The 27798-nt window shown below is 40.0% G+C and overlaps 1 protein-coding gene across 1 annotated transcript; it reads right to left on the reverse strand.

The window, feature by feature from the left end:
• Positions 1-419: 419 nt before the first annotated feature.
• gja5a (gap junction protein, alpha 5a) lies at positions 420-16172 on the reverse strand. Its single transcript, XM_072685230.1, has 3 exons — positions 15891-16172; positions 2621-3020; positions 420-1990 (listed from the first exon to the last, which is right to left on the reverse strand). Exons 2-3 carry the CDS (start codon positions 2994-2996, stop codon positions 1122-1124), a joined length of 1245 nt encoding a protein of 414 aa, XP_072541331.1. The 5' UTR covers positions 2997-3020; positions 15891-16172; the 3' UTR covers positions 420-1121.
• Between the last annotated feature and the right edge of the window lie 11626 nt (positions 16173-27798).

The raw sequence follows: 27798 nt of genomic DNA on the forward strand, positions 1-27798 counted from the left end.
GCCAACACATAAATTAGCTGAAAATGAATGTATTGACATAAAAGACTAGAAAATGCCCTCAGGGATTAGAAGGGATTTTGGCTGATATCCCCTTTCAGATCTGCTAGATCAGACGATCTAGCAAATCATCACAATGAGCATTGCAGGAGAAGAATACTGTGTATGGCTTCACATGTTTGGCCAGTCCTTTTTTTTACTGACAGCAGTCAATGTCACATCTGTCAGCTTGCCAGTTCGTCATTACATGGCAAACAAACTCTCTCCACAGGAAGCATAGCCTACTCTTCGTCTGAGCTAGGCAGATGTCCTCCCTGCAAGAAGCACAACCTCTCCCTAAATGTGTGTCTCTTCGGCATTCACAGAAGCGTTGGCTTCCATGACCCTGAATAATTACTCGACATTCACGCACAGTGGTCTGAGGTGCTTTTTCACAGTGTTTGCTCCATTAAAATGTCATTGGCGTATGGGGATGATGGAGATCTTCTAGCTGATATGTGCTCACAGTCTTTTATGGTTTATATGCCAGTCTTTGGCTTGACTGGTGTGTTTAAAAGCATGCAGCTAACAATGCAGTTATGCTCGCCATTCACTTTTGACAGGGAAATAAAGTTGCAATGTGCTTAGATATATATATTTTTTCAAGGCTTCATCTATAAACCTTCATATATAATAACTTCAAATGATTGCATCCATTCTTAAATCTCTCAAATCACTATAATATGGACTTTGTTTTCTGATTTTGATCTGTCAGATTTATCCACAAACCAATCCATCCTTCCATCCATATATCCCCAAATCTATCCAGCCTCTCTCTTGTACAAACATGCTTCAATTCATTTTACTCTCTGGACAATCTCTAGACCTACCCTGTCATAGTCACACTTTTAACACTATACAACAGTTTCAATGAAACCAAATAAGGTGCTCTGATACAGATTCTCTCTTTCATCATTCTCTTGTCCTCACTGATGTTTAAGATGCTCTTAATTATTCCTAAAGAAGATTGCTATCTAAAAATCTCTACCCACTGCTAGTACCAACAAGGACTCACAGGCATACTCATACACATACACCCACACACACACATGCATGCCTCCAGAAGCCAGGACCTCCTCTCCGACTCACACAGCCAGGTCGTCTGGCCGGACTCTATTGCTGCTGGAGCCGCTGGTCTTACTGAGGCGCCGCTTGTCTCTGGCGAAGCTGCTGTTGGATGTGGGTGTGGAGGGAGCGCTGGGTAACACTTCAGGTGCGCTGTGACCGCAGGGCACTGCAGCTGATGGATGCCCATAGCTCATCCGCAGAAAGTCTTCACCTGCCTCCAAGTTGTCATGGCTGCAGTGATGGCGCTCAGTGGCCAGATTGGCCGAGTTCTGCTGGTGGGCTAAGTGGTTGTTGAAGGGCTGGTAGTTGGAGTGAATGGGGTGAAGATGATGATGGTGGTGAAGCTGTGGTGGTGATGTTGGCCCTCGTCCTGATGCAGCGAGGCACTGGTTGAAATCTGGAGGTGGGGTGCAGGTTTGGGAAGGACGTGACTGGGGGGTATCTGGAAGGTCCATGCTGATGGCCACCTTGGCTGTTGCTGTGGAGACAGCCTTGCCACTTTTGTCATTGCCGTCACCGTTGCTCTTGGCATACTTCCTGAAGCAGCGCCTGCATTGCTTCCAGCCTAGGTAGTAGAGCTCCAGGACGCTGAGGAACAGGGACACGGCCGCCACCACCAGCATGAACACGATGAAGACGTTCTTCTCTGTCGGCCGGGACATGTAGCAGTTGACAGGGTTGGGGCAGGGCAACGCATTGCAGTGGTAGAGGGCATCCAGGAAGATCCCATACATCATGTACTGTATCACAATGAAGGTCACCTCCATGACCAAGCGAATCAGGATGCTCAGCACATAGGTTTGAAGCAGCGCCCCCTTTAGACGGATCTTGGCAGGCGCCTCAGACTCTTTCCCCTTCTGCTCCATGTACTCCTTCTCGCCTCTCCCTAAGAGTGAACGGCATGTTCATATGTTAGCGCTATGTTGATTAATCTTTTTGGCACAGTGCAGGCATGTATTGTCAGTTCTTTAGGTGCTCCCATGTCTGTGCTACCTTCTTGCTCCCTCCTTAGTGGTAGACAGTTGTAGTCAGATTGCCACACTCTGATAATGCTCACATTCTCTATACTCTATAAATCCAAGAACTAACTCCATCCCTTCATCTATTTCAGAGTATATGACTGCCCACCTTTCCGGCCTGACAGTGATGGAAGTTCAACCATTGGGCTCTCCTGTTACCCGCCACAGACAAGCTGCTCTCCCTTAGGTATTGCTATCTGCCTCAGATTAGTTGCCCACCCCCCATTGCCAACTGCATTGAAGTTTACTGTTACATTAACTACTATTAATATTACTACTACTATTACTCCCAAGGTTTCTTCCACTAGCTCTTTTTGCCAACAACATCAGTTGTAATTTTTTTTTAATTTGATTTAATACTTTGATGTTTTTTTTCATTTACATGCTGAAGACCAATTGTAACAGTATCAGTGGTGTCACACTGTCAAACTAGAAATTTTCTTACATCTTTTAGCTTTCACATATCAATTTCTAACATCCAAAAAATTGTAAGTTACCTCCTCCTGCCTCCCCTCTTTGCTCTTCTGCCTCCCCTTCCTCCTGCTCCCTCTGTCGCTGTTTCTCCGCCATGCGCACTGTGTGCATGGCATGGCCCATGTAGATGAGTGAAGGTGTGGAGACAAAGACTATCTGCAGTACCCAATAGCGAATATGGGCGATGGGGAAGGCGCGGTCATAGCAGACGTTAGTGCAACCGGGCTGCTGTGTGTCGCACAGGAAGTCGGACTGTTCATCGCCCCAAGATGACTCGGCGGCTGTGCCCAGCACCAGAATGCGGAAGATGAAGAGCACAGTGAGCCACACTTTGCCCACCGAAGTAGAGTGTTCCTGCACCTCCTCAAGGAAGTTCCCTAGAAAACTCCAGTCCCCCATGATGCACCTTCAACTTTTGACAGTCTGTAAGGAGAGAGAGGAGGAAAATTACAAAATACATCATACAGATCACTTGATTAAGATACACGATACGAACAAAAGTATAGTAAGGGTAGAAATCAAGTACTAAAAATACTTGTTGGAGTCTCTGCTGTCCAGGGAAGGCTTACTACTAGATTTTGGCGTTAGTGAGACCAGGATGTTAGGGTTAGGGTTGATCGCCACCCAACCTCACCCCAACTCCCCTCACTCAGCCAAAAAGTATTGGATGGAGCACCATCATTCCAGAAAACACAGTTCCACTGCTCCACTGCTTTATACCTCTCTAGCCCACATGTGACATTAGGCATGGCAGCAATGGGTTCATGATTTTCTGCCTCAGAGAGTTCTATTCTTTTGGCAGTACTTCTTAAGAGACAAACAAGGCTAATGTGTATGGCTCTCCACTCTGTCCACTCTGTCTGTTTGTTACATCTAACTGTAACTTAAATGTGCATTGAGTCATCATAGGTAAGACACAAATTCTTCATTAGCTTTTCCATGCCTGTGGTTGCAGCATGGTTAAGTTTAGTTTAAGTAAAGATAATCCTGTGTTGATGTGCCTTTCTAAATAATGAGGGTTAATGTAGTCATTAGCCAGGTCATTTACACTATAATGATGAAGAGGGCATGTTAGCTTAATGGCGGGTGCTCAAATGTTGATTAATAGTCAGTGTCTGCCGCCTACTTCATTTTGAGACCATTATTTTCCATTAACAGGTTAGGACTCCCCCAACATGTGATTTTTCCAGGCTCCTTTGAGGAGTGCTCCTTGTTCTCAGACTCCTGACAATAAAGGGCTGTGGTGTTGTTGCGATTTTAAGTTATGGGTCCTATTTTACACCCTGCGCAAGCTCATTGCTATCTCATGCCCTGCCAACAGTCTATTTTCACGCCTTCCACCTGCATTGTTTAAATAGCAGCGGTGCTTGTGAATATATCTACGCTGATGGGTGTAGTGGTCTTGAAATGAGGGGTGTTCCGGTTTAAATTTGCAATAATGCTTTATAATAAGTTGAATTATACCTTTAAGTTAGTCTGACCTTTTATAGTGCTTTAAAAAAGCATCAGAGAAGATGCTTCAGAATCATTGTGAAGCTCCAACGTCTCAATCATTCACAGTTCGGGCTCAGCACACTAGAACCTGCATTATGTATCTCTGGTGAATGCTAGCGTGAACGGTGTAATGCTGCACAACCCACGTCATCATGTAACATTACTCAACAGCCTCTTTCCACATGATTCCTTCACTTGCGGTGACAGTTCTGCATCTCTCAGCTTGTCAACAAATGTTGTTTAGCTCTTCCTGACTGTAGGAGGAGCCCAGGAGCAAGAAATACCAATTCTCGCATACCGCTGCTTTAAGTTCCTTCTCTCTCTCGCTCCACAATGATGACAAAAAAGGAGACACAAAAGCTGAAAAGCTGAATTTCAGTTGTTTACTTGTTGTTTTCGTTTCATAAAAAAAGGACCAGTAAACATGTCTGAATTTGTGCAGCATGTGCAGTAAGGTTGTAGTGCTTTGATGGGGATGGTTTTCTAGCGTATGTTCTTTCTCTCTATTTATGCCGGATTCATTCTGCAGGTGGCACTAATGCTCCACCAGTGTGCTTGAGGAGCTGTTTGTCGTTCTCTTCTAAGCACAATCCTGAGCTCATTTCACTATTGCCCTGCTGTGCATGTATGTAAAAAGCAAATATGCAAATATGCAAATTCATATACATCATATATAATCTTGTTTCTTATATATTTCTGTTTTAGTGCTGTTCCAATAATCCCTGTCTCTCTAAAGTGCTTCTTCAATATCTTGCTTTATTTTCTCATAATGTTACTTTGATTTCTTATTAAATGTAATGGATTTTATTTCGAATAGCCTTTTATGTCGGACAGTAGTTTAGTCAGTAGTTGTTTTTAGAGGGGCTTTATAAATAAACATGACTGGACTTTAATCGTCTGCACCTGTTGGAACCTGTGAGATCATGCTGTTAAATTTGCTGTGCATGTACAGTGTGTGTGTGTCTGAGTAGAGTGGATGGGGCAGTAAATGTATACACCGATGAGCGTTTCTAATCCTGCCATGGCTTTGCCCAGTTGCTTGGGGGCGGGTTGCTGTGGCCTTGGTAGAACAGGGGCAGGACAGGGTGATGCTAGGGGCCTGGGAACTGCCCCTCTCTCTGACCCTTCCAGCCCCACTTTAGACAACGATGCAGCTGTGCTCTTTACCATGTGACATGTGCCTGCCTTTGCTTTTTTTCTGTGTGTGTAAAGAAAAAACACATCTATACCAAGCTACTCATCACATACTCAAAAACAATATATGGACATAACGTCTGTGTTCCTCGGTTTAGGAGAAATATGAATGTTGCTTGAACCAACGTATGAAAACAAACGGCAAACCATGGCTATCTGTGGTCTGAGAAACTTGATGGCATCTGGAAAATATGAGCTCACTGTTTACATAGTGATGCGGCACTGCAGATACATACTTCTAATTTCATGGCATGTGATTCTCTCTGGTATTTCAGTTTTTTTTTAATATATAAATACCGGTGAGAATCTTGATGCTGATGTTTTACCACTTCTAACAAACACATCACAGATGTGTGCTCCTGAAATCTTGGGATGCAATCATGTCAATAGTCAATCAGACCAGAATCTTAAAGAAAGCTGGCAACTCTTTATAATACTATGCAGGGACTGAGCAGGAACTAATGAACAGAGTTGCATTAACACTATAATCACTACTAATTACTACTAAGGAGTACTGATTAGTTTCTCAGAAGGTATCAATGAATAATTATAGTATTTCACTATTAACTAAATAGTAACTACTGAGTCTTACATATCTCCTGCAGAACTAATTATATCTCCTTCATAATAACTACTTAATTACGGGTCACATCAACACAAACTCTTCTGAAGATGGGGAGTTGGCAGAATTTGCTAATATTCGGTTAATGCTGCAGATTTGTACAGAATGTGGTGTTCCTGGCTTACTTCAAGCATGCCTTTTGTATTAGCACTGATCAAATAATTCGGACACTGAACTGTTGGAGTAGGTTGATTTAGCTCTATAAGGGTTTTCCATCTGAGCAGTTGGTGTTGATGTAAACAGCAATTAATGAGTAGTTATTGTGAAGGAGACGTAATTAGTAAGTAGTTCCCCAGGAGGTATGTAAGACTCACAATGGTTCACTGTCACTCAATTAATTAGTACCTTGGTACCTAGTTAAAAGTAGTGATTAGGTGTTATGTTCCTTCCCAGTGCCTGCATAGTTACTTACAAACTATGAAACAGTATTGTAGCATCTTAGTGAAATGCTTTCATCAAAGGGAGGCCCTTTTTGCCCTATGTTGTTCCTAATAAAGTGCTGGGTATATGAGGAAATATTACTGCTCATTGCCTTCTTTTGTAAGTATCTTTTGAGTCATAGGGCTCTATTTTAGGAATCTCTAAGCGAGCCGTTAACCACACACTGCGCAGCTTGAGTTAAATCTCTTAATTAATCATGGGTGTGTTTTGGGCATAATGTGCAGTAATAAACCAATCAGCGTGTCACTTGCCATTACCTTTAAGAGCCAGGTGCGCTCTGACTTTGCGGATTGCTATGTCAGTGGTGCAAAGCAGGCGTGTATGCGCATCGGGCACACGCCTGTGTTGACAATTCACTGCCAAGATAGCAATGAACGTCTGACTGCCAATGTATTTTCTGTTGCTAAGATAGCAATACACCAGAAATGTACCTGAACACCCCTCATTTCGAAGCCACCACGCCCATCAGTGTAGATATATTCTCAAGCACTGTTGCTATTTAAACGAGGCAGGCGGAAGGCCTAAAAATAGACTGTTCGTTAGGTTAAGTTTCAAATTTAGGTTCAGTGTTCATATGCATATACAATGAATTTAATGTGCTATGTTTGAGGAGTCTTGGATGGTCCTCATACAGAAGCTTGCAGAGGTGAACTGTTTATTATCCCATCAGTAAATGTCATGGCTCTAGACTGCCATCTACATACAGTCTATACTATACCCAGACTGGCCTTCACCAGGGACAGCTTTAGGTGACTCTTCATATATATATATAAACTGCAGTTAATTACACTGTCTTATTTCCTTTGGGCGCTTAAACTGAACAAAGACCATCTTTTCAGCATGCTGAAAGATTATCATCCTCAAACCTGGCATTGCAACATTGATCCAAGAGATCTGGTCTGATTGGATGAAGTTGTTGCATTGATTAAACAAAGCAAGCTTGGTTGATGATTTGAAAAAAAAAAAAGTTTGGATACATTACAGTTGGCAGTTGAAAAGCTCTTATGGTAGCTCAGGTAACGCGATGTCTTTAGTCTTTTGAATTTGGAAAAATGCAGCGGAAGGATGCAGTGATTGCACATGGCTGCCTCTATGAGATTTGAACATCAGGAAATAATTAAAAATATGGTAATGCCATGTGAACGAAAAAGAAGGATGTGCTGAACAATGCTCTCTGATACGTTTCAGATGCTCAGAGCACCCATTTGTTGCGGAAAGCATTTCCTTCACCATTAGAATTAACAACCTTGACACACACACACACAAATGAGCATGAATGGGGCTGGCGCTGAGGCATGGTGCCAGTCCCTCTCTGCCAGCAACGATGTTACTGATATGTGGAAAATTTGCTCAGTCCGTGCTGTAATTGTATAAATATGCCACATTTAATGTTGAGGAAGCCATTAACTAAACATGCCATTAACAACAGTGGACGTTAGACTACAAAGCTGCTATATAGCTTTGAAAGCCCTGAAAATCCAATGTTCCTCACAGTTTTTCAGCATTGTTTTCCATATATGGAAATTCAATTGTGTAAATAACCCATTTTGAATTCAGTGGGCCTTTCCCACCAACTGTCTAAAGAAGACATTTGTTCTTAAAACCCACTTTTTAAGTGCAGTTTTCATGAAGATTCTGCCATTCACCAATGTTTTCTTATATGAATCTAACATAGGGCCCTATTTTTGCGATCACTTTAGGCAAGCTGCCAAAACGTGCAGCTTGATTTAGGGCATGTCGGGGGTGTCTTTGCTATCTTAACGGCGGGAAAAGTACACCTTCCGCTGCTGAAAATGCACAAAAGTCATGTACTAAGTCTTTTAATTAATCATGGGTGTGTTCTGGGCGTAACGTGCCATAAACCAATCAGCGTGTCACTTGCCATTCCCTTTAAGAGCCAGGTGCGCTCTGACTTTGGTGGATTGCTATTTCCTATCTACCTGGACGTGTCCAACGCTTCTCAGTGAAGGAGCGCGAACAGGTCCTTTACGGGAACAGAAAGAATCCACGAAAGTCTGTTTATTATTTATTGATGATCTGGGTAATTGTGATGCAATTGGTCAACCAAGTAGAGAATATCATTAATGAAATCCACTCATGAATTATCACTAACACAAGTGAAATGACAATGACCTACATTTTTTTGTATTGTGTTATTTATTGTTGATGTAAAAGTTTGCATAGCTGCCAACTGGCCGGCAATATGGGTCTGCGCGCTGCTGCGTATCCTTGTGTGTGCAACAAGCGGGGGTGTACATGCGTTGGGCACGTGCCTGTGTTGACAATTCACTGCCAAGATAGCAACGTCTGACTGTTGACGGATGCCTAGGTTGTTTTCAGTCAGTGGAGCACCTGTGTTTTCTGTTGCCAAAATATCAATATGCCAGAAATTTACCTGAACACCCCTCATTTCGAGACCACCACGCCCTTTGCCATAGATTTATTCATTTAAATGATTCGAGGTTATTTATTTAAATGATGCAGGCGGAAGGAGTGAAAATAGACTGTTGGTGGGGTGTGAGATAGCAGTGAGCATTGTGGTGCGCCTTGCGCAGGGTGTAAGATAGGGCCCCTAGACTTTGGTTAGGACAAATTACAGCAGCTACACTGAAGTTAAGAAAATAGAGTTTTAGAGTTAAGGTTGTGTGTGTTTGGATATATATATATATATATATATATATATATATATATATATATATATATATATATATATATAGTGGGTGCAACAAATAATTAACTTAGTTGACTAAATCAACCACCAAATTAGTTGACAACTAATTTAATAGTTGATTAGTTGGTGCATCATCACGCATTCTTGCCCTAGAAACGTTTTTTAATGTATGTGGATTAAAAGCCAAAGTTTAACCATAGCAGTGTCTAATACAGTGTGGCTATACAGACCCGTAAAGCAACACTGCCACACACCTGCAGCGACATCACTCTGGTGTGTGAGCAGAGACTACAGTTAGATTAGCATGAGGTGTGGGAGTGTCAACCGAGAGAAGTTACGAACTGGTGAAAATAAGAATAGGATTTCTCATAACGCTGTTTACAGATAAGCCCCACCCTTTAACCAAAAGAGCCATGGATAAACCAGTGGAGGTCAGGTCCCCTTATGTGAGTCTTGGTTCCTCCCAAGGTTTCTTCCTCCAGCTCTGAGGGAGTTTTTCCTTGCCCCTGTCACCTTTGGCTGCTCACTGGAGGTCTTAAGTTTTCATGTCTTCTTATGTTGTTGATTTCTTGTCTTTTTACTGATTACTGATTCTGTAGTGCTGCTTTGTGACAGCGGCACAACGCTATACAAATAAATCTAATTTATCTTGATTTAATAAAGCCACGCTGAAATAGAAATAGCCAATTAGCTTGCTAGTTATGAGCGGAGTAATATTGTGGCTCTGGTCAGACTGTCAAATTAAAAGTCACTAATACAAACCAAGCTGTAACACAAAATACTTCTAAACTGAAAGCTACATTTATTGTCTCACATTTGTTTCCCTTTTCTTTTTATTCTTTCTTTAGTTTTTTTTTGCTGATCTGACAAATATGCGAAACTGATTAAGTGAAAACTGATTTACTTTTGTTCTATTGGTGTTATTGGTGTTAAATGTTGTTATGAAAAATATATTGGAGTTTAATTGATATTTTATTTTAGCAGGAACGTTCATTAAAACAGTGGATTTCTGAATATGTTATTCATCAAAAAACAACCTCAAACTAAATTTAAAAGCTGATACCTACATAGGAGTTATTTGGAAATGAAGCAACTTGTAATCTGATTGACTGATTATTCGTTTCAACAATTGACAGATTATTTGACTATCAAAGTATTAGTTTGCTGCAGCCCTAGTATATATCAAGTATACAAGTATATAAGCAATACATAGTCGATTTTTAATATAGTATCATAGTATACTTTTTTATTACAGCGGGTCACAAAGGAGTTTATCAGTACAGATTAGTTTTGCCCACATTGCTCTTAACCAAGGCTGTCTGAGTGTGTGTGTGTGTGTGTGTTGGCAGAGCTTGTTTAGAGTGCCCTTGGTGGGAACGGAATATTAGACACTGTGGAGGGACGGAAATATCCATCTGATTCACTGCTCTAGCGACCTCAGTCTCAGTCTCCCTCTCTCTCTCCTTTTTTCTATCTTCCTTTTCTTCTTCTCTTAGGAAGCAATCTCAAACAATATGATTTCCTCCAGACGGGGTACTTTAAAGGAAATGGCTTTTACAGGACTCGGGTACAGCAGTGTGAGAAGAGGAAAACTGAGTTTGGTGTGTGTGTTTGTGTATGTGTGTGTGTGTGTGTGTGTGTGTGTGTAAGAGAGAGATTGAGAAGGGGAATGTAGGGTTAGTTGCACTAGCCGTGCTTCACCATGCCAAGAAATGCCAAGACAATGCACCTGACACTCCAGCAGACAGCTCGGCCTTATCAACAGGCCAGGGCAACAGCCTCTGATGTTTTCCTAAAAGCATGAACAATGTAAGGTCAACACACGCATACTGCTGATTACTAGGTCTCTGCCTATATAAAACATTTTAACATAGGTACAGTATAGGTGCATATAGGTTTTTGTATTTTAACATGTTGTCTTCAATATCTGGGTTAGATTTGGAGGATTTTGCGCATTATTTACAGTGTTTTGTAGTGATGTTTCTATTTAGTCTTCATTGCTGTTATAAAGGTGAACAGTTGGATACTTCCAAATCAAATCACATCAAATTTAGTTGTATAGCACTTTTTACAACTAGCCGTTTTCACAAAGCAGCTTTACAGGAATCCATTACTTGCCTTTACTACAGCCTTACTGCATAAAGAGCATAGCAACATTCAGATTCTTGAAAATGAAGATTTTGCACTGTTACTTTTCTATTTTCTTTAATATCCATCAGTTTTCAATTAAATTTCACACATAATCAAACGTTTTCATCTCTCACATGCATTATTATTATTATTATTATTATTATTATTATTATAATTACTTAACAAGTTTAGTACAAACATTTGTACAGCCCTTTTTTTCAGTTCAGGGTGAAGCAACTTTTAAACAACAATTGAAATGGATGATTTTCATTTTCATTTGCCACTTTTTTTCTGAATTTCTGAAAATGTCTGCATTTTAAGTTTTTTTCCATGTTTTGGAAAGTGTTTAATAGGGTATTGGATGCATGCGTTCAAAGACTAAATATGGCTCGCAGCTGCGGACGAAAAAAAAATTCCATTGCAGTTTTAACAAACATAAATATCATATGTTTCTCCTCTGTTCAAGCACAGTTACGGTTCTCATTGCTTTCATTTTCCAAAATAAAAAGTAGCTTTGTTACACACACAGGATATCTTTATCACCTTTAAAACACACACACACACACACACACACACACACACACACACACACACACACAAAATAAATAAATAAATAAATAAGAGAGAAAAGAAACATAATAAAATAAATAAATAATTAATAATGATAAACTTCATTCAACTTTGTGACATTAAAAAAATAAAGTAATCTAAAGTCAAGAAAAGAAAAGAAGGGACCAGATCACATCACTTTAACATAGTTAAGTAAATAATTTAAAAAGATCTTCATAGATTGTGATGAGAAACAGTACAAGATGTGATGTGAAGTGTTCTGGACTATGATGGTCTATTCTGTAATGACTTTTTAAAACTCCCTGTGTGTGTATGTGTGTGTGTGTGTGTGTGTGTGTGTGTGTGTGTGTGTGTGTGTGTAACTGTAAGTGACGTGGCGATACTGAGTGTGATGGTAAATGATGAGAATGTATTTAGCCTTTTAAGGATGTGGGAACTGATAGAATTCATTAGAAGTGTAATGCCATATATATGCAGAGTTGTAAGTGATGCCATGCATGATTGTTAGCAATGTTTGGTATGTGGAGTGAGTAATGTAGAACCACGCTTAGTCTGAGATCTTTTCTGAGGCTGTAATTTCTTTCCTAGCAGACTCTTGGCTTCAGCTAATTTTAGAAATATTAGGGCTCCTAGTGTTATAGCTGGCTAGATCCTTTATTTGTAGCTAAAGTCTGCATTGTCTTACAGAATATTCAAGCGAGAGGCAGCAGTGCCTGCTTCTCTATAAAATTTGATTTAGGTGCTTTGGGAGTGATAGGAGGTCTTGTCATGTCACATGTTGGGCTATTGTTCTGTATTTCAGAGGCACAACGGCACTTCTGCAAAGTTAAATGCATGTGCCTCCCAATGCCACATCTAGTGACACACGACTGATCGTCTGTCTTAACTCAGAGGAGGCTTAGGTGAAGTGTGTGCAGTGTTCTCTATAAATGTACGTCAGTGTCAAACTTCAAAGCAATAAGCTGAAAATGTTGCTGCAACCTCTCTGAAACGTTCTGGCAATGCTCAGTAAAGGTGCCATCCTGTGCTGGCAACCACTGCCCTGCTGGTTTTCCTCACAGCGCTCATGCTGCCGTGGGCACGCTGATGCCCACACCATAAGAGGCTCTGTAGTGTCCGCAGATGGCCCCTATCCCCCCCACCTCCGAGTAAATATTTACACAAGCCCATTCCCCTGAACCGCAGACCAGGGACTACCATAACCAGTGTCACACCATAGACTGCGGTCACAGCACTTTTAAATGACGACAAGACGGCGATGTTTGAATAGACTAAGGTTACGGTTTGGCAATACCTCGCTTTTATTAATACTCTTTTCTACCTTATAATTTAATACTACATTCCTTTTTAATTCTATAGTCCTACGTTAGTGTGGGCCATGGTCACAAACATTAAAATGACAATGTTTCAGCCAGATTAAGATCGTTTATTTATTTATTTACTTCTTTATTCTATTTATTATTTTATTTTTTTCATAATTCTGTGAAACACCTTATAATAATGCTGTCTACTTGAACTTAACATGTATACAATGACAGTTATTAGTATTACTATGCTATACGTCCAAATGTTTGCATTCAGCAATTGTCAGTTGCACCTATTGCTGACACAGATATGCAAATGCACACACCACTTGTATTGCCATTAGAACAGCACTCTCTTGAACAGATAAACATGAACCTATTGGCACTAGGACTGCACCAGCATTGACGGATGGTGCTCCGTCCAGTACTTTTGGGATGAGTTGGAGAGGGAGTTGGGGATGCAGTAGGGTGGTGATCATCCATCCATCCAACATCCTCTAATCCACTAATGCTCCAACATCTAGTAGAAAACCTGCCCTGGACAGTAGAGACAGTAAATCCAACAAAAGCAGGAGAAAGCCTTTTTTGAAATACCCTTGATTAAGTGACACAGAATGAGGAGGTGTCCCGATACTTTCGTCCATGTAATGAAGCTTCACGTAAGCTTCTGCCAGGACAAATTCCAATGAAACCAATTCTGCTTGTCTAATATGAACACTATTATGGACAGTGACCATATCTAATCATAACTAATAAGGGTCATATCATACTGTACGTCCAGATTACTAAACCAATGAAATGAACTGGTCCTAAAGTGAATCCATTGTACTTGTCTGCGAGACCAGATTAGAGAATAGAGAGAGTTTTTTTTTCTTTCTCAGCTGTTGGGGGGGAATGGTAGTTCCTGGTCTTCCATAAATAACTCCCTTTTACTGGACAGACCTTCATCACTTTCAGTTCCAGGGCTCCAGACAATGCACACGGATGGCTTTGAGCCTGAACTCGCACACGGCAGTGACACGCATACTTTAAAGCATAAGGGAGAGCAGTTGTTTGAATGAAGACATTTCTGGGTTGATTTCGGCTGGCCTAGGTGCTTTGTTCAGTGACAGGGTCAAAGACGAAGGGCTTTGTTTAGCTGGCCAGAGGGCATCATTACTTTTCGTCAGTTATCTGATTGCTGGGAGAATGACGCCTTGCCTTACAAGGCGGTCTAACTCTGAACACACACTACCCTGTATTGTCACACGACTAGTGGGCATGTCTGCATTTTTAAAGACCTATTAAGACCTTTTTCCAGTCATTACAACTGTGAAAGAATACAACCAGAAGACGTCTTCATGGCAAATGAATCATAGAATATTGATATGTTTATTGTTGCACATCCCTTATGGTCAGATATGGTCCTTATGTGTACTTCACTGCCATTCTTCACTAGCTGCATAACTTCCAGCTACACTATACTACAAGTTTCACAGTAGTATAATGTATAATGTAGAGGCATTAAATAATCTTAACTAATTATTTATAAGCCTTCAGTTTAAGGAGTTATGGATGTTTTTGCTCTAATACTAAAACTGCATGCAGTTTGACTGCACACACACACACACACACACGCACATACAGATTTATCGTTTGCCTTTGTGTCCTTTTTAATGACCGACCGTGTCGGACTCCTTTGTGGTGTTGCCATGAGAGGCAATGGAAAAAAATGAATGGATTAAAGTTGAGTAAACTAAGAGGACAGACTGTGAATATTAGCACTGGAGTGTGATAGGAAGTAGTTTACGCTCTTTGTACACAGAAAGCAAACTTCAATAATCCACAGCATACACTTCTCCTCTTGATGGATCGCCCCCCGGAAACAAAATAGAGGAGCAGAGATGGGAGACTTAATGTGTGGACTTAATGAGGCCAATGCTCAGTTCCAGCCATTGTCGCTGGGTTGTAAATACACACATACACACATACATACTTTTTTTTTTTTTGCTGATGACCAAAGATGACGGGAAGGGTGAGGGATTTGGACTTCAGCAGAGGAGCTACAGTAAATCTGCACTTTACTGTGCTTAGATGCAGTGTGTAGTGCCAGTGCTATTTAAGGGTAACGTGGGTACTCACATGTTTTAACTCACTGAGTTAGTTTGATACTTTAACAGTTAATACATTTTATAACTGTTGAGATGTACTGTTAACTGTGCAGCCCTGTAAAAGCAGGAATGCGATGTGTGTTTGAATGTGTTTATTCGAAGAAGCTAGACTGGCAAGAAGCTAGAAGTTTTAAAGGTGACACATGTGGAGCGTATAAGGAGGGGTTTACCTTTGTGCTTAGATTTCTGAGATTGAATTACTTATTATGGTTATACCTCATATAAACACTCTTACATATAAAGCTCTTTAGTTACTGGAAAGAAATGCATTTTACACTTTAGAATCATGTAAATCCATTAAAATGCACCAGTAAGTGTGTTTCCAGTGTATTTGATGGGGTAAACTATGGCTTCAAACTGGGAAACAGACTTCTGAGTTACAAACTTAGGGCTTACACTATTAAAAAGTAAGAGTTTCTAAATGAATCTTGGCTTGGACGTACACAGTGCTAGCAAGAGCCTTAAATTTCTGTGAACCTTTATGTAAATTACAAGAGGTTATTCACTGTCCCATCTCATTTACAAACATTTTTAGGAAGGAAATCGTAATTCTTCTAGGACTTCACCATAAAGAGCTTGTAGAGCTCTTTTATCTTATTAATAACAACTTTTTTTATTAAGAAGATACCCTCAACCTTGCCATCTACAGCAGCATAGAGAGCCTCTACATGTGGAACTTCAGAGACTGGAGAAATGAAGAAGAAGAAGAAGAATTACCTGTCCTGCTGCTGTCCTGATGAGACTGATGAGTGTGTGTGAGTGAGAGAGAGTCTAGCTCAGTGTCTCCTGTCCTGTCCGTGTGGAGAAGATGAAGAGGGTCCTTGTCTCGTTGCTTTGGGGGTCCTGAAGTTCCAGGCCAGCTGAGGCAGCAGTGCAGCAGTTATGGTGGGCAGAGGAGCTCTACGGATGAGTGTATGAGTGAGGTCTCTGGGGTTGAAGCTGGTGACATACACTCGGGCAGAGCAGGCCCCTTGTGGCTATCCACTGTGGGAATGAGGGTAGGAGCATGTGGCAAACACAGAAATGCCGGGCCATCTCTCCGAGTGTTTCATATCAAACACCCTTAACACACCCCCCCTTTTACCCCCAAGACACACACACACACACACACACACACACACACACACACACATATCCTCCTCCCTCCTGTTCTCCTCCCTCCCCCCTCATTTGCTGCCACTCTATTTTGGGGAAAAGAATACCACAGTGTAAGAAAAGGAAGTTAGATTGTACAAGAACACAATAGGCGTTCTGCTCAGACCGCTACCACAGTTTTACTGTTTATGATCCGTGCAAAGTACGTGTGGCTCTGTCACACTTGAGTTTGTGTGGTTGGGACATGGTAATGTATACATCTCGTATTTCTACATGCACCTACAACTCAAAATATGCTGGATGACATCACGTCTCCAAAGCGTAGAAGTTTAAGGACTGTATATTTGCCTTTCATGATGTCCACAGGCAAACCGTTTCAATAAAATTGATGAAATTTCATGTGATTTTAATGACTCAATGTACAATTTATGGCTGAAAGGGTTTGTAATGGTCACAGTGTTGGAAACTAATGTCTGTACTCTCCTTACTACATACGGCAGTTTCTGAACAGTCAGCCTGCAGATTAATAAAGGAGTAATTATCTTTAGTATTAATAACAGAATAATAAGCCTAGTGTTAAAGCAAATTCTTTATTATAAAGTCATCAATCATTTACAAATCTATAAAACCCTATCTGGAAACACCAGAAATTAAAACAAAGCAGCTAAAATATCTAAATAACTACAAAATATGAGTTATTCATGAATTAAATTGTTTTAATAAATGTTATTTCATTATTTATTAATATAAATAGCAATTAGTACATAGTACTAAATTAAATAGTACATTGTCAATGTCACTAGATGAGTAAAAAAAGTTTGTACCTGATCAGACAGTGTCCTCTTCTTTCTTCTTCCTTCACTCCTTTCTCTCTAATTGGCCTTTTCTTGCGACGGGAAAATGAAGTGAAGTGTGGTGAACTTTTGCAGGTCTAGTCAGTTTTGGTGGCACAGTTTGAACTGTAAGCTACTTCGCCCTCTTCTCCACTCCCCGGTCTGTGTTTCTCATCTCTCCTTTCCCGCGTTCCTCTCTCCTCTCCTCTACAGTGGCATTTTTGCCGCTGACCATTGGCTGGTAGGATGCAGATATATGCCAGGCTTATATAATGAAAACCATCTAGGTTCTCGTCCTTCTTGCTGTAGGGATATTAATACATGTGTATGTGTGTGTATGTAATATAGCTTTTATTCCTAATGTTTATCTTTAACTTTTTGTCTCCTGGCATGAAGGTTACATTTACAGGACAAAAACAAATAAACAAAAAAAAACAGAGGGCAACCTTCAATGTCATGACCAACAGAACTCCCCCATGACTTTGTTAGGAGCTTTTCAGAAAAGCTACATGGTTAATTTTTTAAAGCCATTTGATTTAAGTCACTGAGTTTAGAAAAAGTCACATCTATAATGTGATCTTTAACATTACATTTAGGTCCTCCTTGCTGCAGGGCCTGCGTGTGTGTGTGCATGTCTGTTTGGTTCCTCCTTGCTATAGGGAATGTATGTGTACAGAGGCCGTCACTCATACAGTGTTAATTTAGGGAACTGGATGGCAGAGGTAAATGAGGACAGTGGTGGTGATGACATTGTGCTACTTTCCTCGCTCGCTTTGAACAGGGTTGTTTCTAAACTATGTAAACAACTTATTAGTATTATTATTTGTGTGAAGGAATGCGTTGAAATGAATGATTCTCCATGGTCCGAGTCGTGGTGGGCCTGGAGCCTACAGTTGCAGAAATCAGCTCAGAAATCAGTGCAGAGATGATCTTTTCTTGCAGCTGCACCTGGAAACTTTGAGTGCACGGCAAGATTACAGCAGGGTGTTTTGACTTTCATAGGTAAAAAGACATTTGTTGAATTCTAAGATAAACACAACCATGAACAAATGAAAACATCAAGCCAGCAATCAGCTGTAACCTTCGCACTACCTTCCCTAATATTGAGTAGGTCCCCCTTGAGCTGCCATATAGTGGCTCAGATCCTTCAGCTTGCCAGTTTTTCCTTCTTTTAACACACTTTTAACACACACCAACTTCAAGAGCTGACATCCATGTAGATGTAGGGTTGTGAAATCACCACAAAGTTAATATAATGATGCTGAAAATAATATACATATAGCGCACCTAATATTTGGTCACCTTAGTCCCTTAGTAAATATGTAACTCGCCATCAACAAGCTTCTGGCCGAATTCAGGTTGGATATTCGACCCCTCGTCTTGTCCGAGTTGGTCGAGTTTGATGAAATTTGTTGGTTTCCTGGCACAGACCCAACTTTTAAATACAGTCCACATGCTTCTGATAGGGTGGAGATCAGGAGTTTTGGAAGGTCATTCTAAAAGCCTGCTGTTAGCCTTCGTTGTCCACAACCCTTTTCGCTGAGTGTTTGGGTTCATTGTCCTGTTGGAACACCCATTTGTCTTAGCTGATGGTTTAATTTTTCCATCCACTTTGTACGATGTACAATGTTCCACTGGCAAAACAGACCTAGAACTCCTAGACCTAGTGGTCCTGGGGTTGAATGCCTTACCTTTACGCCTGCAAACATACATCCAGGCAAACAACTTCTTGGGTTGCTCCTGACCATCTGAACCAATCTCCTCTTAGACAGTTTGGGACTTCCTCTAGACCTTGGTAAAGTAGCTACGCCTCCCAATAACTTGTACTGATGTACAGTTGTTTAACCGAATGATTCTGGAATCTGCAGTTGTTTAGAAATGGCTCCAAGAGACATTCCTGACTATAAGCATCCTTCTCGGAGCTCTTTGGACATTCACATGCTACTGTTTGTTGATTATTCCAGTGAGTGCTGTCAAACAAACCCTTTTTATGTGGGCACAGAGAAGCTACCTCCTCTAGTCAATCATGATTACGAACAGGAAGTCAAGAGGCCTTGGCGAGTGCTTGGCTAGAACTTTTAACTGAATTAATAATCTAAGTAAGTAAATGTGTATTTTAACCCTGTGTTGATTCTTGACCCCCCCCCCCCCACACACACACAATTCTTTTTTTAATAAACACCTATTAAAACACAGTTGATGGCATTCATATTCCTGATTAATGAACATTATTATTATCTGCTTTTGTTGGAATAACTGTCTCTATTATCCAACGAAGGCTTTTTACTAGATTTTGGAGCATTGCTAGAAGTATTGCTTTGATTGAATTCAGCGATAAGATTGTTACTGAGGCCAGGATGCTGAATAAACACCACCCCACCTCATCCAAAAAACACTAAATCACCATCATTTCAGAGAACACAGTTCCACTGCTCCATCCCTCAATGCTGGGGGGCTTTATGCCCATCTAGGCCACACCTGGCATTAGGCATGGTGCCAATAGATTTATGTTTACCTGCTCCAGAGAGCCCTATTGGCAGTACTTCTCTGCAGGCACTTGATAAGCTGTGTGTGTGTGTGTGTGCATTCATTCATTAGAAAGGGTGTCCACAAACATTTGGACATATAATGTGTGTCATTTTCAGACAATTTAACTCAGCAGAAGTCCTAAGATTTACTGAAAACTGCTTCTTCATAGAGATAGGATCAGAAACCCCTCTGAAGTTCTGTAGTTTCACTTGAGCTAAGTGCTCAGTGGTGCTGGACTATGAGTAGAGAGTAATGGTAGGGAAGGAGGTGGTGAGCTGGAATTGCTTATAATCGTTAAGTGAGTGATTAGTCTTTAATGTTCCATTAATGAGCACGGCGGACATGGGTGGATTAGTAAGTTTGTTTATGCTGCAAAACGGTGTGAAGTGATTTGAAAAGGAAGCCTGACATTTCCAGAATTCAGGCTGTAATCTGTTGGCTGTCAGAGCTGGGCGCTGCTGTACTGAGTGTTTGAGTGGAACTCAAGAGGAACACCAGAGAAAATCAACAAAATGATCCTGACTTATTAAAGTGCTGTGAGGTAAAAAGTGGAGTCCAAAAGTCAGAGAGTGGATTGAAAATGTATTTTTTTTCTGCTGAAATTGGGAAATAAATAATAAAATAAAAACAAAAAACACATAAACCTAAAATGAGATAAATACATCCTCAGATGAACAACTACACACAGCATATTTCACTGAGCCATTGGTAGGCCGAAATGTAGAATCAGTGTGTAGAAAATTTCATATAAATTAAGAGAGTAAGTAGCAACCAGGTCAGAGAGTGAATTGAAAATGTGGGCTTTTTTTCTCTGAAATTATGAAAAAAATAATTTTAGGATTTTGCAGAATTCAAAACAAAGAAGAGGTATGGCAAGTAAAAATTAAAAATTCCAGATTTTGTGCTGTTTCTAGGTGACTATTCAAGAATGTGTGAAATTGACCATGTTTACCTTTACACATTAAGCTTGGACGACTCTTAGGTGGAGCTGATGTACTCACTGGGGCATTTTAACAAACTCCATGCCAGAGGGAATTCCTGTTATTAAAGCAAATAGAGGATGTACCAAATACTAAGAGATTAAACAGAGGTGTGGGCCAACGTACAGGACTATAGGGTTGATATTTGGATTCTTTTCAGTATATGTCTTTGTGTAGAAACAGACAGAAAGCATGTCTCTAATGCCTCACATCACCACCAGCAGAGGCTCTCGACAATTGTTGCTCTTTATCATTAGTGCTAAACTAAAATATGTGACTCAGAGATCAACTTTGAAACAGATGTACATTTCATTTGCCAATCAATATCATTTTATACATTTCATTTTATAAATATTTGGGGACTAACTTAGATTATAACCTAAGGTATTTTAACTGCATTCAAAAACAGATAAAAGCTGAAGTTTTATTTTATGTTATTTGATATATTTGCCGAACCTTTATGTCTTGTGTATTCTTTATATCTTACATCTTTACATTATCTAACATCTTATTGTTTCATGTGATGAGGCAGTTATCAAGGCATTTCACTGCTAGTTGTACCATGCATTACTATGTATGTGACAAACTTTGATTTAATTCTGATGGGCGTGGTGGTCTTGTAATAAGGGGTGTTCAGGTAAATTTCTGTCATGTTGCTATCTCGGCAACGGAAAACACAGGTCCTCCTCTGACTTAAAACAACCTAGGCAGATGGCAACAGTCAGACGGTCATTGCTATTTGGCAGAGAATTGTCAACACAGGTGCATGCCTTTAAATACATCATAGTATTTTAACACAGGGACCAAAGACTATAATAAAACAGCAATCAGCCTGAATTTCAATGCCATGACCCATTGGATATTGCATAAACATGACTACAAGCCTAACATGGTAAAAAAGCTCAATTTTGATTCAGGTTGATTTGAACCCTTATTGTCTAGCGTATGTCACACATTTATAAAAGGGCATCTGTTTAACTGCACAACACACATTCATCACTGTTACAGTTCATATACACTACATAATTTTTAACCCCCCATAAAGGCGGTTTGCAGGTCTAGAGCATTCAGTTGTGTGTTAACACAATGCCAAGGAGGAAAGACATCAGCAGTGATCATAAAGAACTAATTGTTGATATATGGCCAGGCCTATCAACCTGGGAATATAGGGTCATTTCTAAACAATTTGAAGTCCATCATTCTACAGTGAGAAAATTATTCTCAAGTGGAAATCTTCTCAGGAGTGGACGTCCCAACAAATTCACCCCAATGTCAGATCTCAGTCTCAGTCAGCATGTTAAATGTTCAGGTTCATAACAGTACAATTAGAAAAACACTGAACAAGTGTGTGCAATAAGCTGGGGTGTACATGTAATACTGCTAAGCTAGCTATGAGCGTCTGACTGTTGACATCTGCCTAGGTTGCTTTCAGTCAGTGGAGTACCTGTGTTTTCCATTGCCAAGATAGCAACACGCCAATACAATACAAATTTACCTGAACATCCCTCATTTCGAGACCACCACACCCATCGGCGTAGATATATTTGCAAGCACCTCTGCTATTTAAACGACGCAAAATAGACTGTTGGCAGGGTGTAAGATAGGAATGAGCATCGCAACGCTTTGTGCGCAGGATGTAAGAAAGGGCCCAATGTGTTCCCATGGCCCAGTGAAAGTCCAGACCTCAACCCAACTGAAATGCTGTGGGTGGACATTAAGAGAGCAGTGCATAAACGAATACTCACAAACCTTAATAAACTGAAGCAATGTTGTATAGAAGAGTGTGCCAAAATTCCTCTGATAGTCCCTACAGAAAACCATAACTTTTAGTTATCATTGCTAGGGGTAGTTCTACAAGCTATTGATTCATGGGGGGTTCTTAGTTTTTTTATACCTGGCTTTTCCATTTTAGTTTCATTTTTGTTAAATAAGTAGCGACACAATGGAATCTGTTGTTTGTTGTTGTTCATCAGAGGTTGTATTTACCTGACCTGTTAAGGACCAGGTGTTTTCATGGAAGTCCGATTTAAGCCAAACCATATCATATTCATAAACTGTGATTCAGATGCATTTCAGTTTGCTACATTCTAACTTTTGGCAGTATTGTTGCACTGCTACCAGAATCGCAATTGTGCCACATGTCATGAAATCTATATCTTCCTTGGATTGTAGATGTTTGTGAACACTTTACCCACAATCTTTGTGGTACGTTCATTCGGAATTAAAAAGTGTGACCTTTTGGCAGTGTTGCTGCACCTCTCTCAGAATGTGATTGCAATTTCTTACCTATTTTCTCCCCAATTTAGACCACCAATTACCAAACCCATACATATTCTCGCAATGCTCCTGACACTTGTGAGGGAGGACCAACACATGTCCAGTCAAGCCCCTCATTTTTCAAACTGCAACATCACCAGGCAACTAACATGCCTGGAGGGAAGCGCCGCATACCTGGCTTAGACCAGTTGTGCGTTCTCTGGGCCCCGTCTGCCAATGGCTAGCAGCATGACCGACCGGATTCGTACCAGCAATCCTTTGATCATAGTCACAGCGCCTTAGCCCGCTGGACCACTCAGGGCCCCTCTGTTTGTGGTTTTTGAAGATGCATCATTTAAGGGTTTGGTGGGAGCTTGCTAGTAACTACCTAAAATTGAATTTAATGAATTCATTTTTGTAGAATGAAAGTGAATTAGATAAGATGACAGCAATGTTAATAATCATTTACAAATTACAGTTTTGCATGAACCCCATTTATTTTGGACTCATTCGGCAGCGCCCTCTACTGTCTGACCAATGTAGAAAGCATGGTCAAGTGGCATTTTTCCTCAATACAAATTCTCTTTTAATTATGAAGAGTGTGAAGGAATCAAGACTGAATCAACTGAGCACATTTGTCCGCCTCACACCTTTCTCTGGGTCATACAATTACGATTCTGAGAGAGGTGCAAAAACATCTCGGGCTGGTTATTCCGAATAAATGTACCTCAAAGATTGTGGGTAAAGTTGAAATCTGCCTGTTTACTTTCATGTTCACAAACTTATTTTTAAACTTATATTTACAATTCAGACTCAAACTAAAATGCAAACTTGTAAGAGCTGATCTAAATGAAAAGTACACATTGCAAGCAGAATGCAAATCTGCACATCCGAAAATGGAGCTGAATGCACTGTAATACATTTATATTCAAAAGCTTTTGTATGCCTTCAAATCACAATTAATGAACATGATACAGTTTGGCATTTTGGCATTTTGAGTTTTAAACATTTTAAACATTTTAAGGTTTTTTACATGACTGTATTATAGATAGATATAAAGATATAAAGATATTACACAGGGCCTCAGAACTCTAACAATTCTGACAAAATACTCATTTAATACAATTAACCCCCCCCCCCCCAGAGTGCCCCTGTGTGCATGTGTGTGTTTATTTGGCAAAAACATCCTGATTCTATGAAAAGGTCACTCAAAAACAGGGCAATGTCATACATACAAACAATGTTGTAAATAACATAATAGGCCTAAACCCTTTCTCATTGTTTATTAAGGTTTTTATTACAGTGTGTGCGTGTGTGTATGTGTGTATGTGTGTGTGCGTGTCACAAAATAATGGGTTTAACCTCAAGGAAGTTTTCTTTCAAATATCTGTCATCAGTTATTGCAGGGAATGAACTAATCATTAATCGTAATTACAGTGACACAAAGAGCACTTCTGCCTGTATTTTATTACATAGAGTTCCAGCTCTAAAAAACATTTGCAGTATGACAGAACATCAGTTTATACAGTGGTTTATGTGTTTGCATGCAAGCAGGCATTCATGCCTTTGTTTACAGCTTTACAGTCATTTTCCATCTCCTCATCACACTGAGTCGTTCAGTAATGCAGTATCAGCCCTGCTGGACCTGCTGGCCTCTCCAAAGGAGAGAGAAAGAGAGGCATGTCTGACAGGGTGCCAGTTAAGGAAATGTTGTTGTGGGTATGTAAACATGCAAGCACATTGTGGCCGCTCCACAGCCATTGCCTAGACTCTCAGGGGAAGCTGGACTCTCTGCTGATCAGGTTTTTTTTACCAGGCTTTTAGGAATTAGATTTGGCGGAGTGAGAACAGTGTAACTGGCACATCATGTTCTGCATTAAAACTATAGGCAGCTATATGTTGGACAATTAATCCAGGACTCTAGTACTTGGTATTAGAGTTGATGTAAAGTTAATTAAATCAAATATCAAAATTTTCTTCTCAAAATTACAACATTATATAGCTTTTTTACCTTAAACTAACAGCTTCTAAATCATTGTGAAGATCCACTGACTTGGAGAATGGAGAATAGCATTTTTATCGATGCTTCTCCAGGCTCAGTGTGTTGGTTTCTGCACTATGTAACTTGGGTGAAGTGGCTGGAAAACATTTTAAGGAGTGGCTCAAAGCACAAAGTACACTTTTCTACTGTAGAGGGAGGCCAGGAACAGGAAATGCCAATTGTTGCTTTAAGTATCAACAGTAAAAGTATTATGATGTATTCTAACTACTTTCTAACTACTAACTACTTTCTGAGTAAACAATGAAGCACTTGTGTAAGTCACTCTGTACAAGGGCGTCTGCTAAATCGTCTTTGGTTTGAATTCACTGATTTAAAATACTACACAAAATGTTTACATTGGAAAATATTTCTGTGACCATGCCAAGTTACAATTGGTAAGCTAAGACTGGATCATTGATATTTGGTTGAACACTTTGCTGTAGTTTGTTTGCATCAATTTGAAAGTGATAATATTTCTTTTGAGTATGGCAAATCCAATTTTCTATATCTTCAGAGTGATGACAAGTATGACAGAAAGTTGTGGAAAGTAGCTAAAATCATCATCATCAGACAATAATTCGTTTGACTATATTAAACCATTTCAGTTAAATTAGTTTTTTTTTTTTTTTGTCACTTCTTTGGTTTCAAGTATATTTTTTAGATTGGATGTTTTTATCATTTTCAAAACAACCGCTATGTATAGGAGAATAACACAATAATCTAGTAGATTATGTACAATTGAATCCAGAGTTCTTGAGAAAAAAAAATAATGTGAAAAATATTTTTACAAGTATTGTTATAGAAGTTATAGAAGAAGAATTTTAATATTCTACAGCCGCTTGCCACACGTCGTACAACAATGTTGAAATCACTCCTGTGTTAAGAATGTCCCAGCACCTTAACAATGTGACAGATTTTTCAAAACTGGAATTGATCTAGAAAATAGGAAAGATAATTACATCTGTTTAGCTTCCCACAGGGACAGCTATCGTCAGGTTTTATCCATGCATCCATGCTTTTATGTGCAACGGTGTGGTCTATGAAAAGCCTGTGCAAACGAGAAAGGGGTAGTAGCAGTAGTGGCCTCCAGCAATCTGGAGTGAATCACAGTAAATCTGGCAGTGCACCTTATAATTCTGGCCCTAGATCTGGTCATTGACTTTTCCATAAATGACAGTACAATTATATTTACATTTTTAGCAGACACTCTTAACCAGAGTGATGAATAAAAGTGCTTCACTGTTTACTCTAAAAATACCCTGAGCTAGTTTATATAGACTAGGATTCAAAAGATACCTCTAAGCTTAGATACTACTAAACACAAAAGCCAGTATGGAGACCCTAATACTCGACACTACACTTCACCCAAGTACTCTAGAAATAGATGGGCCTTCAATCTGTACACTATCCAGTAAATAATCAGTGATGCGCCATTACTGCCAGTTTCGTTTATCTTGCTTTCCCACATTTCTTCTAGTTATTCTTGCTAATGCTCTCTCTTTCTCTCTTCCTTTGTTGCTCTCTTCCTCCTCTCCTCCTTCGCTCCATTGTTTCAGCATTAGCAGGCCACTGACTATAGCTCCCAGCATATCGCTGACAGGACGCCCAGCTTTTACTTCCTGTTAGTTTGCTGTGAATGATCAATCATTTCCTTCTTGACCCACAAACTTGTTATGTTACATTGGGTGGCCTTTGGGTGTGTGAGGGAGAGTGTAGGTATGTCAGGTTATCATAAGTTGTGTCGTCCCTTTCATAGATTCAACATTACAACAGAAAACAAATGCAACCACTGTCAAACTGTCGAACCCCCGTTGATTTAAGGTAAGCTTTAATGGTTTTCCTTTTTCAGAAAAGCAAAAATTAGAGTTTAGTTTTTGTTTATTTTTTAGTATTATGATAAAACACAAAAGTCAGGCATCATGCCTAAAGCCAGGCATCGGCTAGAGGGGTATAAAGCCCCCCAGCATTGAGCTGTGAAAGAACTGTGTTCTCTGGAACGATTAGCGGTGCTCCATCCAATACTTTTGGGATGAGTTGGGGAGTTGGGGATGAGGTGGGGTGGTGATTGCGGCTTACAGCAACATTGTTGACATCCTCATCTCTATGCTGGAAGAGTTTGGAGATCAAGTCAAGTCAAATTTATTTGTATAGCGCTTTTCACAAAGCAGCTTTACATAATTAGTAATTAGTAAAAGACTCAAACTAAGAAATAACGTAAGACATGAAGGATCAAAGACCCCCAGTGAGCAAGCAGCTCCAGCATCTCAGTGTACTACAATTACCTGTGTCCGCGAACCCTGGGACCTGCAACCTTTATCTAAGGGAAACAATAATTCCCAAAAGCTAAACTAAACAGATGAGTTTTCAGCTTAGATTTAAAGATTGAGACTGTGTCTGAGTTGCGAACATTATCTGGAAGGTTATTCCAGTGCTGGGGGGCTTTATAAGAAAAGGCTCTTCCCCCTGCTGAGGTTTTCTGAATTTTGGGAACGAGTAAGAGTCCAGCACCCTGAGATCTAAGTAGTCTTGATGGTTCGTAATATACAATAAGATCCTGCAGGTACTCAGGAGCGAGGCCATGTAGGGCTTTATATGTTAATAGAAGAATTTTGTATTCAATATGGAATTTAACTGGGAGCCAATGAAGTGCTGATAGAACTGGACTGATATGGTCAAATTTTCTAGTTTTAGTAAGGACCCTGGCTGCAGCATTTTGAACCAGCTGAAGTTTATTGAGGAGATCATATCATATCATCAATCATATTTCATCTCATTTCATCAGGGTCTATATTGTCTTGTACTGCATGAATGTTCTCTTACACATTCTCTTATCACAGCCGATCAGACATTAATGGAATTTCTCCTACAATCAATCATAAATTGTTGCGTTA

The sequence above is a fragment of the Salminus brasiliensis genome, chromosome 8 (genome assembly GCF_030463535.1).
Source record: "Salminus brasiliensis chromosome 8, fSalBra1.hap2, whole genome shotgun sequence".
NCBI classification, from domain to species: Eukaryota; Metazoa; Chordata; class Actinopteri; order Characiformes; family Bryconidae; genus Salminus; species Salminus brasiliensis.

Excerpts from the sequence above, each read along its gene's own strand:
- gja5a (XM_072685230.1), bottom strand. The coding sequence starts at position 2,996 with ATGGGGGACTGGAGTTTTCTAGGGAACTTCCTTGAGGAGGTGCAGGAA. Across the intron at positions 1,991-2,620 it reads AAGAGGGGAGGCAGGAGGAG|GGAGAGGCGAGAAGGAGTAC; the intron begins GTAACTTACAAT and ends GTTCACTCTTAG.